Below are 15,719 nucleotides of genomic sequence, written 5' to 3' on the forward strand. Positions count from 1 at the left end.
CAAATGACAAATGGCAACACTAATATCAGAAGCCCTGCACCTAGGATCCCAACCACTGACTGCATTCTGCACGTTATCTCCCTGTTCCCTCTCCTGGCACAGGTGGTCTCCTCCACTTTCGATGCCCTCCCTCCTCACTTTTGCATCTCAAGGGTCTCTAACCTTCCTCAGAGCACAGCTGAGACACTCCCTCCTCCACAGTGGATGCTCTCGACCTCATGGATTTGTGTTACTTTGTCACTCTGAATGATGTGGCCTTCTGTTTTATTTACTTATACGCCTACTTCTTCTTTTCCCCCAGTAAAACGTGACCCCCTTGAGGTAGAGGCTATTTTGGCTTTTTTCTGTGTGTTTGTATTCCCAGACACTAGTGTGATGCATGTGGTATTGTTGGGTTATCCAGCTGCATCTGACTCACTGTGATCCAATGGCAAAGATACTGGAGTGGTTTGCCATGTCCTTCTCCGGTTTGTCCCCAATTTAGAGAGATGTGGAATTGAGTCAAATAGGGGTTAAGTGACTTTGCCCAGGGTCACACAGCTAGTAAGTATCTGAGGTCAGATTTTAATTTAGACCTTCCTGTCTCCAGACTCTGGTGCTCTATCCACTGCACCACCTAGCCGTCTATGGCAGCTGCACGTAGCAGGCCGTTATTAACATTTGTTGAACTGCTGAGTTGAATTTCCCCGGCTCAGATGTGCCAACACTCAGCTTCCATCAGCTCAAGTAAATGGTCCTTTAATACTATTCCTCTAAGTATTTTATATTTCCACTTTTCTCCGTTAGATAATAGCAGATAATCACCCACCAAGCTACAAAATTGAGCGCACACTAATTATCTTAGGACTCTGTGCTTGATATATATTTTTTTCTTTTATCATGTTGAAGTAATGGTAGGTCATTTATAAAATGCCATTCATTTTTCCAATTAGACAGATAAGCCTGAGATGAGTGATGGAGATGGCTCTCTCTAACAAAAAGGAAAATGAAGCTTTTAAAGTCAGAACTAAATAAGAAATGATCACTTGAAGAATTCCATCTTTAGGTAATACAACTCCTAGGGTTGTTCTGAGGATCAAAGGAAATAATATTGTGTGTGTGTGTGTGTGTGTGTGTGTGTGTGTGTGTGTGTGTATGTTTTGCAGGGCAATGAAGGTTAGGTGACTTGCCCAGGGTCACATAGCTAGTTAGTGTCAAGTGCCTGAGGTCACATTTGAACTCAGGTCCTCTTGAATCCAGGGCTGGTGCTTTATCCACTGCGCCACCTAGCTGCCCATGAAATAATATTTTTAAAGTGATTAGCACAGTTTCTAGTAAATAGTAGGCATCTAATAAATGCTTACTTTTGTCCCTTCTTCCCCTTATATATGTATATCCTACCCCTCACCTAATGTGTCTTTTAGACAGTCAGTGCATTACAATGGTAAGAAGATCTGCCGTGGCTCAAAGAACCTGGGTTCGAATCTCATTTCTGACGCTGACTACCTTGGGCAAGTCTCTTAACCTTGTCTCAGTTTCTTCATCTATCAAATGAAGGGGCTATACCACATGGCTTCTGAGGTTCCTTCAAGATCTCAATTTATGATTCCATGCCCCCCTATTGTATTATATTCTCTATATAATATATTCTGATAGAATACATTACATATGATCTAATGAATGTTATACATAATAAATTCCAATAAATATATTTATATAATATATTCTGATAGAATATATTTCCTTGATGAAATTATTTTATATATAATATATCCTGATAAAATATACTTTCTATCATGGAATTTAACAACTTCTATATATGATATATTCTATACAATATAGTCTCTCTCTACATAATATATTCTATATATTTTTACATATAATATATTCTTTTTAAAATTTAATTTTATTATTTTCCAGTCACATATTACATATAAGGATAGTTTTCAGCATTTGTTTATACTGGATTTTTAGTTCCAAATTTGTCTTTTCTCCCCCCCATCCTTCCCTCCCTCCTTTCCAAGATGGAAAGCAGTCTGATATAGTTTGTACATATAATATATTCTACATACAAGCTATGAGGGAATTAATTCTTGATCCTGTATTTTATATTTTATTTTATTTTGTAACCACATACTGTATGCTATATAATAAGCCTAGGCCTCTCCTCTGTCTTCCTGAGAGAAGACACTTATGCGTGCTAAAGTTCAGCCTCTCCCTCTCTCTAGTTAGCTATAAAAGTTAAGCTTTCCCACAATTGTTGCTAGTTAAAGAAAAACTCTGTCCGCGATACTCCCTCAAAACATTATCTCAACATTTCCTGCAAGGGCTCTGAGGTATCCTTGGGAGCCAGGACAACCTGACCTTGCCCCCACTTAACCAGTTAAGGTGGCCTTATCTAATCCCCTTAGTCACCTTTGACCCTGCCCTTGTCAGTGACCCCAGGACGCAGCTAGGACCTGTAAATTTACAAAGGCATTCCTTAGAGATGTGGGAGGTATGTCCACTTCCTGTCTCTGTAAAGCTGGCCAATTAGATCACTTCTGTTTTGTTCTTCATTCTATGCATATAAAAATGTGTTGCACCCTCATTTTGGGGTCTTCTGGCTAGAGGCAGGGCCCTTTGAACCATCTTTTATTATCAGGTCACATGCCCCTTTTAATAAGTGATTTCTTGCTCAGAGAATTTCCTCAGTTTATCTTTTCGGTAAATTTCAATGGTAACAGCTCCTTGAGGTTAGGGATGATTTGTTTTGTCTTTGCATCCCACGGGCCCATGCCATCTAAAAGCAAACCCTGGCAAAGCCTCTCCAAGATGGATCAACTTCAGCGCGAGCCTGGGGACAGTCTGGGTGTCTAAAAGGCTCATGACTGGCCCAGTAAGACAGGAAAGGCTCATCCCTTATGAAGTCTATGTAACTAAAGTGTGGATGGTGTCACCACCTACAACAATGGAGAGGATGTCATGTTAATGAATTAGCTCTTTCAAGGTTTTCACACTGGCCTTGAATACTTCCATGAGCTTGGAAGGGCTGTTAGACTTGAATGTATAGAATCCAAATGTTAAAAGAAAGATAACCCCAATGGCAAGTGTTACATTTGTAGCTGTTCTCTTTGCTGTATCTATAAGGAAAGTCATGGATTCGAGCCAAAATGCACGCCCCGACTCCCAGCCCAGCTTACACTAGATTGCAGTGACACTCACCTGCAAAGGGCTTATCCAGCTGAACCCAGTCTTTGAAGACAAAATTACAATAGTCCTTTCCATGCCAGAATCGAGTTTCCCCGTGGAGTTCTCCCACGCCTGTCTGCAAACTACGGATGGATCCCGTGTCTGCAGGATGCAGAAGAAAGTGCACTTTCAGAAACTCACCAAGACAGGTCTCAGGGATGGGAGCCCTGTCTCTGTCTCAGGCCACCCTGACTATCAGGGTTTCTCAACCTTCCCCATCCCCACCCTACCCCCTTTGGCAGTCTAGTGAAGCCCACGGACCACTTTTCTGAAGAATTTGCTAAACTAATAATTGAAGGAAATACTAATCTCAGAAGTTCCTGACAATAATGATATCATTTTCCCCATCCAACATCATGGAAACCCTGAAATCTATCAATGGACCCCACTGGGAGGTGCCTGAGGACCCCAAGAGGAGAACCCCTGACTTATATAAATGATGTCACCGAAGGGAAAAAGCAGCCCTGAAATTAAGGGGTTGGCAAAATTGGGGATGGGAAAGTAGAGTGAAATTAAGGGATTTAGAGTGCTGTCATTCTCAGAATTGGTGCAGAAAAATTTCAGAGAGGAGCCCCAGGAAGGGGCAGGAGAAGATCTTAGCAAGGGGTAATCCCAGTAATGACACCCAATATTTATGCATGGGTCTGTAGTGGAAATGATGCTGGATCTAGTTGTGCCAATTACTAGCTGTGTGACTTTGGACAGGTCATGTATCTCTCTGGGACAAAATTTCTACACCTGTAAAGTGAGTGATGTGAGCTCACAAGATGACCTTGAAGGTCTTTCTGGCTTTTCTAGCTTTGATCCTATCTCTTTTTGGTTTAAAAAAAGGCTGTGAATAAAAATGGTGGTGTATATATATAAAAAAAAAAGATCTTTAAAACCTTTACAAGCTCATAAAAGTAGAAAAGTAGTTGCCTCTGTGAAAAAGATATTCTTCCACCCTAACTTCCAGTCCTTTACTCAAACTGTGGGACTTGAGTTTGATGGTCAGTGATTAGTGGGGTATTGACTGAATCCATTGAACTGTCACAGAGGCTGCTATGGCTTTATAGAAGCAACACTTCCCAGCACCTATTTAGTTGCTTAAAATCCACTATATGCTATTAGGAAGCAGAAGACTAACTGGACAGTATTAGATAAAAATAAAAGAAAGTGGGTTAGGAGGGGGGAATATTCAGAGGCAATGAAGGATTTGAGGTTTTCTCAAGAAAGAAAAAGTATGTGAAATGACCAATGGATGGGGGTTGTGTTTATATACATGTCAAAGTGGGAGGGTCTCAGACATTGGGGCACTAGATCTCCTGCCTGCCTGTGGCTCAGTAGTACGCATGAAAATTTATGGCAGTAATAGTCAAAAGCATATGGCGGCAGCAGCAGCACATGGCAACATGGGATGAAGATTTTTGCAACATTTCTACTGCAAGGATTGCTAGAACTATGCCAGAGTCAATGGATTGAGATAAATGACCTTTGGAAGTTTATAGCACATGTAGAACAGAAAAGCAATGTGTCGGGAAGTAGGGCAATATTATACACAATAGCCAGGGATAGATTAAGATAATCATTATACCTATTATTAGTATTCCCTTTAGGTTGACTATCCACAACCTTCAGGATATCTATGGACAAGCTCAGGTTAGTGGAAACCCAAGGCAAAACTGAGAAACAGAGTAATGTAGTGGATAAACATTGATCTTGGACTTAGGAAGACCCAGGTTCAAATTTTGCTGTCTGACTATGACTAAGTCGTATTGTCCTAGACAATGCTCTGACTAGTTAACTAACACAAGGTAAATTATAAGTTAAAGGCAAGACATCAATCTGTGTTGAGGGAAGAAGTTTCCACACTGGGAATGCTCTATATTAATACAAGTCAAGATTTTTTAAAAATCAGAATGAACATTTAAATAAGTTATCATAAATTATTTCAAGTATCCTGAACCATGACTGGCATTCAACAAAAGTTTGAACTGAATTGTTGCATTTCTATAAGTACAAATGTTAAAATGCAAACAAATATATTTCATTACCAACCTGTATAAGAAACAAGAAATTTGGTTTAAAAGAAGTCCAAAAGAAAAGACTCATGATGGGTTAAACTTAAAAGGAATTTCCCTAGTAGAATGTAAGCTCCCTGTGGGTAAGCACTGCCTCATTTTTGCATCTGTTTCCCGGTCACTTAGCAAGGGCCCGGCATATAGTGGGCACTTAATAAATGTGCATTGATCAGTTAGTTGCAGCTCACCATTTCATTTTAATCCAACAGGGAAAATCCATTCTGAAGCTGTAGATTTAGAAACATATATACACAAGCATATGTGCACAAACATTAATTTTAAAAGGTCAGTCAGGGAAGCATATACATCGAACACCCCATTTCAGTCAAATGTGCAGATTGGACATGACTTGAGCTGTGACTGGTTTGTCCATAGAAGAAACCCCATATTCAATGTTCAGAACCAAATAATCGTCCACTCTAGGGTTTCATGCATGGAGTCTGGTGGATCCTGGCACCGCATGAGAGGTTAGTAGTAGGGAGACAGCCTGTAGAACTTCATGGGAAAGTCCCTCTTTCTTCCTGTTTCTCAACTTCTTTATTATTATGGGAAGGAAGAGAGGCTACTCCGATGACATCCTTGCTCAGCTTTCTGAAGCCCTATGAATCACTTGCACCTTCCTACTTTACCAATCTGCTCCCCTGTTCAGGTGCCCGGTGTCTTGGAGTTCTTCTGGGTCCTAGGGCATGATGATGTCCATCATGGGCAGTGAGGCCACACCTGTGCTTTGATTCTTGCATGATGGGAGTGAAGGTGTAGTAGAGCAGACACTGAATGGACAATCAGGAAACCTGGGCTGTAGTCCCAGCACTGAGACTAACGGACTTTGGGATAACCTTGGGAAAGAGACTTAACCTCTCTTGGTTGTTGTTTTCACATCTGCTGAGTGAAAAGCTTGGACTAGATGACCGCTATGGCCCCTTTCAATTCCATGATTTTATGTCCATGTTTAGGGGGACATTTTAAGTCTTCATGAAAAAATTTCTTTGTTAAGAGAAGATGAGGTAGAAAGAAGATGCTGAGGTCAGAGTCAAGAAAGATATAGGTACAGATAAAGATATAGCTATAATTATATCTGTCTATAAAAGAAAGCATAATGAGCTAGAATAGCATTTTCTTCTGACTATAAACACCAAGACAAACAAAAACCTCTCATTTTCTGCTATTCATTATCTCTCCTTTTCTCCTCCTCTCTTCCTTCTTTTTCTTCTTCCTCCTTCTACTTCTTCCCTTCTTCCTTTTCCTTCCTTCTTTTCCCTGTGTTTTTCTTCATCTTCTCTTCCCTCTTCCTCTTTCCTCCTCCACTCCCCTTCATCCTCCACTCCTCCTGCTCTTCTCTCTCTCTCTCTCTCTCTCTCTCTCTCTCTCTCTCTCTCTCTCACACACACACACACACACACACACACACACACACACACACACATATACACACACATTCTCCTTTATTTTTAACAATTGCATCTTTCTGTAGTGACTCCACCAGGGCAAGCATTTGCAAAACGAAAAAGGAAAGACTCCATCCAAAAGCTGGTGGAGCCCTACCCAATGGGGATGCAATAAATTGGTGGTTGGTGTTGCTCTAAATCAGCCTTTTCTGTGTAGGAACTTTCCCTGGGTGCTGCATAGACTGAGGTAAATATCTTTTAAGGACAACTTTCCTAGATTAGCATAGGACATCTTGTAGCATAACTATATCTGTAATGAAAAAGCATCAACTCATATCCACATTTCTTAATACTTTCCATTCTAATTAATAAGAGAAATATAGCTTTAAATCCATGCATGATCTCATCTGACCACAGCCTGCAATCAAGACTGCTCTTTATCCACTCAAACCACACATAGTGAAATATATCCCCCAGTATCTTAAAGTAAGATACTTCCCCTTGGCTTCTGGTAGATGACTCTCCTGATTTTTCTTTTATCTTATGCTCCTGTAGACCACAGTTGCTTCTTGTCATCAGTGGCTCTTCTTCCTTCTCCCAACATCTAAGTGGAGATAGCTCTTAAAAGACCATCTCTGATATTCTTTTCTTCTCTTCTTATATTCCTTCCTTGAGTGAGTTTATCCACTTATTTTATCTCAGCAATCAATTCTGTCAGTATGTCTCCCTAAATATATACCCAGCCCAACTTCTCTCTTGAATTCCAAGCCTTGATTTTGAACTGGATTTCTCATACACATCTCAAACTCAGCATGTGCAAAGTATAACTTATTGTATTTCCCCCACAATCCACACATCTTTCTGTCAAGGTCATCACTATCTTTCTAGTCAACCTTGACTCCTCATTCTCACTCACCCCATCATCCAGTTTCTGTCTCTACCACACCAGTGACTAAGTTGGCCTTAGGATAGAGTCATACCCGTGGGACTAGGAAACCAGTATGGAAGTGGAGCAGGCCAAAGAGTGAGGCAGAAGTACAGTGTGAGCAGTACAAATGGGTGTTCTCAGAATATAGCACTTCCAGGCAGTCACTGAATTGCCTCAGGTTGGAGTCATCTCCTGACGCCAAGCAGCCAGTGTATAAACAGAACAGACTAGAGTGTAGCCAGAAGTAGAGAGTAAACTCTAAACTCCCGCTATAATTTCCACTATTCTTAAGGGTCCTATAACTTACTACCTTATATCATATTGTTCCTACTTCCTATGCTCAAGGATACTCTAACAATTATCCCTCTCCTACATAAAAGCCCTTAGAATACCTACTCCCTGCTCAAGGTTCTTTGTCAATAAATAGCCACTATAAACAAGCCCCCATCTGTGGGTTAATGTTTTCTTTAGCCAGCCAGAAGAATGAAATAAAAAATAGAATAGTATTTTAAGAAGAATTTAATATGGGCATTGTGGCAGTTAGATGGCAGAGTGTATAGAATGCCAGGCCTGAAGTCAGGAAGACTGAGTTCAAATCTGGTTTCAGACACTTTCTAGCTATGTGATCCTGGTCAATCCACTTAACTCTGCCTCAATTTCCTCAACTATAAAATGAAATGGAGAAGGAAATGGCAAATTACTCTTGTATCTTGTATGCCAAGAAAATCCCAAATGGGGCCATGAAGAGTCAGACACAACTGAAAAGGCTCGATAGCAACAACAAAAACCTTTCACAGAGATTAGCATGTTTCCTGTTTTTCTAGCTTCCCCTACTAATAATTTGGGGTAGGCAACAGTTTTGTTTTCAGAAATTTTTAACCGAGAAATTAAACCTTTCACCTAAAAAAGGTTTTTTGGTCCCCCCCCCCCGACTCATACCAAAGGTATCTACTCTTTTTCCCCCAAATGTATCTACTCTTGCTGAAACTAAAACTCATTCCTAGACAAAGAAGCACTCATGAATTAATTTTTCACACAGAAACAACATGGAGCAGACTGAGCTCCTTCTGAAATTACATTATTTAGGGGGAAAATAACACACAGAAAATAACAAGACTGATTAAAGAAACCTCAGTATTTTTCTTTTTACAGTAATCTTCCATGGTCACCAATCCCCTATTAGGATTAATTACAGTCTAGTTTTCTGAATGCTGAGCCAGTAGGAGATTTCACAGCCACATTCCATCTGATTATTAGTCATCATCAATGAAAACAAACCTCCAAAATATACTCGGTGATTAATTTATCAGCCTAGTGTGCATCAGATTGAAACCGATGCTGTAGAGCAGCCAAGCCTGTTCATATCTACATGAACGGAACTTGATTCTCATGGTTTCAAATGAGAAGGCCTGGTTTTTAATCCTAATTCTGTGACCTTGCTTGGACAAGCCCCTTTCCTTCCATGGAATTCAGTTTGCCCCCCTATAAAATAAGGGAGTTGGACTAGATAACTTCGTCTTCACGCCCTTCTCCAAGCCCAAGCTACTCCTCCTCTTCCCACTAATCCATGGCGTTGAGTTCTCATCCAAAGCACCAGTAACTGTTCCACGTCACATGTACCCAGCTCATTAATTTCTGACTCCAATAATTTCCTCCTTTCATTTAGCTTGCCACGGTCTGTAATTTGAATGTTGTCCTCACAAACATCCTAAATGCGACTAAAGAAGAAACACCGCTGTTTGTATCTGCATAAGTAGAAGACCCTCAATATAGGAAAGACACAACTGAAATATCCTTTTAAAAATGCACGTTCAAATCTGCATCTAACGAATACTGCTTATTTGAGCCTGCACAAGTCCGTTAACCTTTTTGACGGAGCCTCAAGCAACTCTAAGACTTATCTATTGTATTACAGATCTGTAGAGAGGATACTGAGGAAATCACAGATGCTTGAAATTTTTATTATACTACAAACTCCCAGAGGGCAGGAATCACATGACACATTTGTTGGTTTTTCTAATAGTAACTAGCAAAGCATTTGTGAGATAGCAGCCACTCAACAAATACTTGGTAAATGAATAAGCGAAGGAAGGAAGGAGAGAAAGAATAAAGGAATGAATGAAGGAATGAATGAATGAATGAACACTGCATAGCTAGCTTACTGACCTAGAAACACTACACACTCACAGTGACTGGACGACAGGCAACAACAAAAAAGCCAAAGCTTAGAGAGAACCTTGCCTGTGTCCCCCTTCACTTACCACCTCCAGGGTCTGCGAGTCTTTGTTCGGACTCGCTGGAATGATGCAAGAATTTCAAGTGGGGCTTTAACCCTCTGATTAAATTCTGGTGACTTCTACAGTGATTAAAATAACCTGGGGAAAGTTGAGACACTCTTTTTTACAAACACAGGGATAGCATCATATTTGCAAACTATTCACTAAAGATCAATACAAAATTGGTCTGAGCTTCGTGTTGGTTGGTTAGCTTTAAGACTTGGCTAGAAATTATGTTATTGATCCATGACTTCAGGGAACAGAAACCTTTGGGGTACAAATGACTGAGCTCCAGAACTCAGAAGCTCCGGATAAGAAAATGATGAGTTGTAGGGAATCTGAAATGGGCTTATGTAAGCCTAATGCACCATTGCTAGCTGATGAAAGAAATAGCAAGGTTCTTTGGCCAAGCCTAGGAAGTTCCCTTTATATATCCTCTGGCCCGTTTGTAATTTCATGTTTGTGGTGTGCTACTCGCAGAACTCTCAATGATTCTACAACCATTAAGCTGTGTGTGTGTGTGTGTGTGTGTGTGTGTGTGCGCACACGCGCATGAGCATATGCACACCTTCTTGTTTTGGACATTTGGGGAAAAACATCATTTGATTTGTTTCAAAATGAAACATCAGTCCTGGGAAATGTAATGGGACTAGGAAGGAAATTACATGATGGGCTGTCAGCACTTTCATATGTTACTCTACAGGGAGATGGGCAAACAAAAACACAGCCTGTTGTTACAGAAACAAGAATGGTCAGAGAGACAATGGAAAGGCTGAGCACTGTTCAAACATACAACCTTCCTCTTAGTAGTGAGGGGTGAACTATGGGTATAAAGCATTGGGTATTCTCTCAGTTGCAGTAGCTGTACCAGATGATTTTACTTAAATACCTTTGCTTTGTCATCTGTTACAAGGAAGGTGCCAAAGGAATAGGGAATTATTGGACCTCTGATTTCACTGCTGCAGATGGTAAGTGAACATAGTATAAAAATAAAAACCATTAATAAAACTGGACTTTTGTGGGGGTTTTGAAAGGAAAGTTCACAGAAGACAAGGACCAGAACTTACTTGAGGAGCTATCAAGGCTGCTGATGCTGTCGGCATTTTCCAGGTTGTGTCGGTGTAGCTGCCGGTAAAGGCTGAATTTGGAGAATTTGCTTCCTTTACCCACACCTTTCATCCTAGAGTCAGAATCATCGGTGCTTTTGGGGAATGGAAGACTGATTTTAAGATCTTTTTTCCCTTTGAGGTTCAGGGCTTCATTGGATTCTCCCATCTCTCCCTGAAGATGAAAAATACGGGCAAAACTTTAAAAAAGACACTAAAAATGGGAGGAATGTGACAAGCCTCCTGCTCCAACCACCACTAAGTCAAACCTAGCTGAAGTGTAACATTTATAACTAACTTGGACTCCCAGAGAATCACTGAGAGTACCTTCTGACCACATTGCTCAGTCCAAGCACAGACTAGAATTTTGGACTTTAATATAAAAATTCTAGTAGAATTATGTTAGTAATAAATAGTTATTAATTATTGTCCTTCTTTTTGCTTGTATTTATGTCTCAAGTACTTAGCACAGTGCCTGGCAAATGGTAAGCATTTAATAAGTCCATTCTTCCTTCCTTTCTTCCTCCCACCATCCCTTTATCTTTCCTTTCTTCCCTTCTTTCCTCCCTTCCTCCCTACTTCCCTTCTTTCCTCACTTTGGCTTTCCTTCTTTCCTCCTATCTTCCTCCCTTCTGTTGTTCCTTCCTCCTTTCCTCCCTCCCTTTCTCTTCCTCCTTTGCTTCCTTCTTTCCTTCCTTCCTTCCTCCCTCCTTCCTTCCTTCTAATATAACTTGCATTCACTTGTAATCTAAAGAAAACCAGTCAAACATCTCTCTATATCTTACTGTGAGGGAAAACGTTGACTGTCCCACAGTGATGCGTTTGACGCTGCCCACATCAGTCAGCCTGTGCTCATTGTCATCCCATCTTCCATAGGCCAAGTCAATTCCACCAATAAAAGCTATTGACTGGTCTATGATAACAAGTTTCTCATGGTGAGCCCACAAATACACAGTGGAAGAAACATGATCTGGGTGTCTCATCACCTGGTGGGAAAAGAAATTAATGATTGGAAAAGGCTTATCACAAAAAATTGTTGACGATTCTCCTGACATGTTCCCCCTACAAAATAGATGCACAGTTAACAGATTCAAGTACTTGAACATGCTATGTAAATTTACCAAAGAAAATAACTTCCATTATTAACACTTAATAGTAATAATTGATATTTGCATTGTATTTTATGGCTTACAAAACAATTCACATGTTATCTAATCAATGGAGGGAAATCATTGGTACTTATCCTTTTCACATACTGCCTGGCACCTCAAAAAAATTGAGGGATGGCCATTCCTATTGAATCTTAGCCTCTGTCAACAGCTCAGGAAGGTTAAGCTTCATTAATAGCTACCTTATTTTTCCTTTTATCAAATGAAGTCATATATGTATATATGTATGCATGTATTTAACTAAAGTTGGAATGTCTGCTAAACACAGCTAAAAAGGAGAATTCTTCCCAACTTTATTAATTACAGAATTATTTAATTGAAAAAATTGTGAGAAGTCATTTCCTTAGTGGGTAGTGTTCTCGCCTGGGAATCAAGAATGCCTGGGTTCAACTCCCACTTCTAATGAAGCCGAGAAGCACCTGGCATGTGCCAAGCAGATGCTAAGGGCTCGTGATGCAAAGGAAGGCAAAAACAGCCCTGCCCTCAAGGAGCTCACAATCTAATGGGGGGGAGATATGCAAATTACTACACACATGATATATACAAGATAAATTGGAAATAGTCTCAGAGGGACAGTAAATATGTGACCATGAATAAGTCACTTCAACTTGTCTGAGCTGTAGTTTCTTTCATCTACAAAATGGGGATAAAATAAGTCACTTTCTCCCAGAAAGTATTCTGAGGTTCCGATGAGATAATATATCAAAGTTCTAGACAAATATGAACTTAGTTCTAAATAATATCAATTGTTCTTGCTGCTGATTGACCTTGGGCAAGTAACTTTAAACTTACAATATTTCCCTCTGTAAAATGAAAGAGTTGGATTTGATGGTTAAACCCCAGGCTAGCTATTGGTCTTATGATATTGGTTTTTTTTGTTTTTTGTTTTGTTTGTTTGTTTGTTTTTGCATGGCAATAAGAGTTAAGTGACTTGTCCAGGGTCACACAGTGAGTCAGTCTCAAGTGTCTGAAACTGGATTTGAACTCAGATCCTCCTGAATCCAGGGCCGGTGCTTTATCCACTGCGCCACCTAGCTGCCCAGTCTTATGATAATGTCAACTAACATTTTGTGGTTGAGTTGTTTTTCAGTCATGTCTCAGTCTTTGTGACCTCCTTGGGGGTTTTCTTGGCAAAGATACTAGAAGCATTTGCCATTTCCTTCTCCAGCTTATTTTACAGATGAGGACACTAAGGAAAACAGGGTTAAGTGACTGGTCCAAGGTCATATAGCTAGTAAGTGTCTGAGGCCAGATGTGAACTCTGCCTCCAGATCTGACACTCTATTCATTGCACCATGTAGCTTAACATACCAAAATACTACTAGGCTCATTATCTAGTAAAGGTAAAGTGAATGACTGAGGCCAGACAATTCAGTCCCAACCCCTGCCTCTCAAATTACTTCTATATGAAATATTCTGATGATCTCCAATTATTTTATTTAAACCTGATAAGTCATCAGGATAGTTACATTAACCATTCACTTTGGCTGGCTTTATAGTTATACTGTTGTGCTATAAAAATCACTGAAAATGTAACTGACATTATAATTGTAATTGTCCAGGAGAATGTAAATTCCCTGAGGACAGGAAGCGTTTCATTCTTGTCTTGGTATGCCCAGGGCCTGGAACATGGCAGGTGCTTCAGAAATGCTTTTCAAACTAAATCACAGGGGCACCTAGGTGGTGTAGTGGATAAAGCACCAGCCTTGGATTCAGGAGGACCTGAGTTCAAATCTGACCTCAGACACATGACACTTACTAGCTGTGTGACCCTGGGCAAGTCACATTGCCCTGCAAAAAAAAAAAAAGAAAGAAAAAGAAAAAAGAAAAATCAACCAAGAACAAACTAAATCATAGTAAAATTGAAGTTCACATTCCTTTTAAACCAACATTTGAAAGAAATTAGGTGCTTCTACTGTTTTCCCTCTCCTACTTAATGAAATATATTTTGATCCTGTCTATGCTTACAAGCAGGGGAAACTCCCAATAATTCCACGTGTCAAGGGGTGTCGTAGTCCCCAATAGCATCTAACCTTGTAGTACAGAGCCAATGGTCACCTTTTAATCTCTTATCACACTGACTCTTTGTACCAGGGAGAGCATAGATGAGGTGTTATTGGCAGGGAGGGAAGGAAAAAATGTCAAGGGATTTTCCCCTGAGAGTTCCTCATTCTAAAAGGCACCCCCCCTCTTTGATCTTTGGTCTAGGGAGCCTTCCCTAGCTAACACCTGTTTGCCATGAGAATATCAGCCAGGAGGTATGTTCTGATCATCCCAACAGAAAATGGAGGCTTGGCACTGATATTTAAGGGCAATCCATTGGAAGATAAATCAAGAATGATTGTCAGTGCTGGAAACAATTCCCAGATCATTCAAGTGGTCCCTGAAGACAAGTGGCAATTGCAAAGAGGCACATTTAGGTCTGATGTCACCAGAAATGTCCTAATAATTTTTTCCTATAAAAATAGATGGTGGGGGCAGCTAGGTGGTGCAGTGAATAAAGCCACTGGCCCTGGATTCAGGAGGACCTGAGTTCAAATCCAGCCTCAGACACTTGGCACTTACTAGCTGTGTGACCCTGGGCAAGTCACTTAACCCTCATTGCCCTGCAAAAACAAAACCAAACAAAACCCAAAAACCAAAACAAAAGAATAGATGGGCTTCCTTAGGAGGTTGTGGGCTCCTATGTGACCATCAGCTTTGCCACTTCCTAAGAGCCATGGGGCTCTTCTACCTGATTTGTAGTTGAAACCTCCTTATATGTGTTAACTCTCCAATTAGAATGTGAGGTTCTTGATGACAGGGACAATTTCACTTTTCTGTTTGTATTCTCAGAACTTAGTACAGTGTATATAATAAGTGCTTAATAAATTTTTTTCATTCATTCATTCATCCATCTATCCATTCATTCCTTTGTTCATCTATCCATCCATTCATTCAAATATTCATTTATTCATCCATCCACTCATTTGTTCATTTGTTCATCCATCCATATATTCTTTTGTTCATTTGTTTGTCCATCCATCCATTCCATTAGTGCAGGTCTTCACGTAAAGGATATGGTTTGGACTAAGTAGCCTGTAAGGCCCCTTCCAACTCTGAGATTCTAAAGGAAGAGTTATAGCACTATGGCTGGCTCCATCAGCAGAGAGTATGGGAAATATTCTGTTTGAGGCCAGAGGAGATATTCATTCATTCATTCATTCATTCATTCATTCATTCACTTAATCTCTTTCTCTCTGACTCTCTCTCCTGCTCCCCCCAAGTCATCTCAGACAGGACTAAACCTGTGATTTCATTAGTCTCGCGACCTCCCAGGTCTGAAAACCCCCTCAACTAATTCAAGTAAGCACTTTTTCTTCAATTTACAGTCTTGGAGACTTTGCTGGGACACTGAGGGGTTCAGTGACTTGCCCAGGGTCACACAGCCAATAGGTGTTAGAGATGAGACTCGAATTTCTGTCACCTTGGCTTTGAGGCTGGATCTCTATCTAATGTGTCATGCTGCCTTCCCCTCTCTTTTGAAAGAATAATTTCAGGTTTGCTTGTTTTTATTAACAATGCACATGATGCTCTTAATAAATG

The 15,719-nt window shown here is 40.3% G+C and overlaps 1 protein-coding gene across 1 annotated transcript in view; it reads right to left on the reverse strand.

Annotated features, from left to right (window-relative positions):
- PLD1 (phospholipase D1) overlaps nt 1-15,719 on the reverse strand; it is a 205,819-nt gene that overhangs the window by 62,385 nt on the left and 127,715 nt on the right. Inside the window, 4 exon segments of the mRNA XM_043998186.1 lie at nt 3,184-3,312; nt 9,845-9,958; nt 10,927-11,140; nt 11,751-11,951. Coding sequence (XP_043854121.1) covers nt 3,184-3,312; nt 9,845-9,958; nt 10,927-11,140; nt 11,751-11,951 — 658 coding nt within the window.

The sequence above is a fragment of the Dromiciops gliroides genome, chromosome 3, assembly GCF_019393635.1.
Source record: "Dromiciops gliroides isolate mDroGli1 chromosome 3, mDroGli1.pri, whole genome shotgun sequence".
NCBI classification, from domain to species: domain Eukaryota; kingdom Metazoa; phylum Chordata; class Mammalia; order Microbiotheria; family Microbiotheriidae; genus Dromiciops; species Dromiciops gliroides.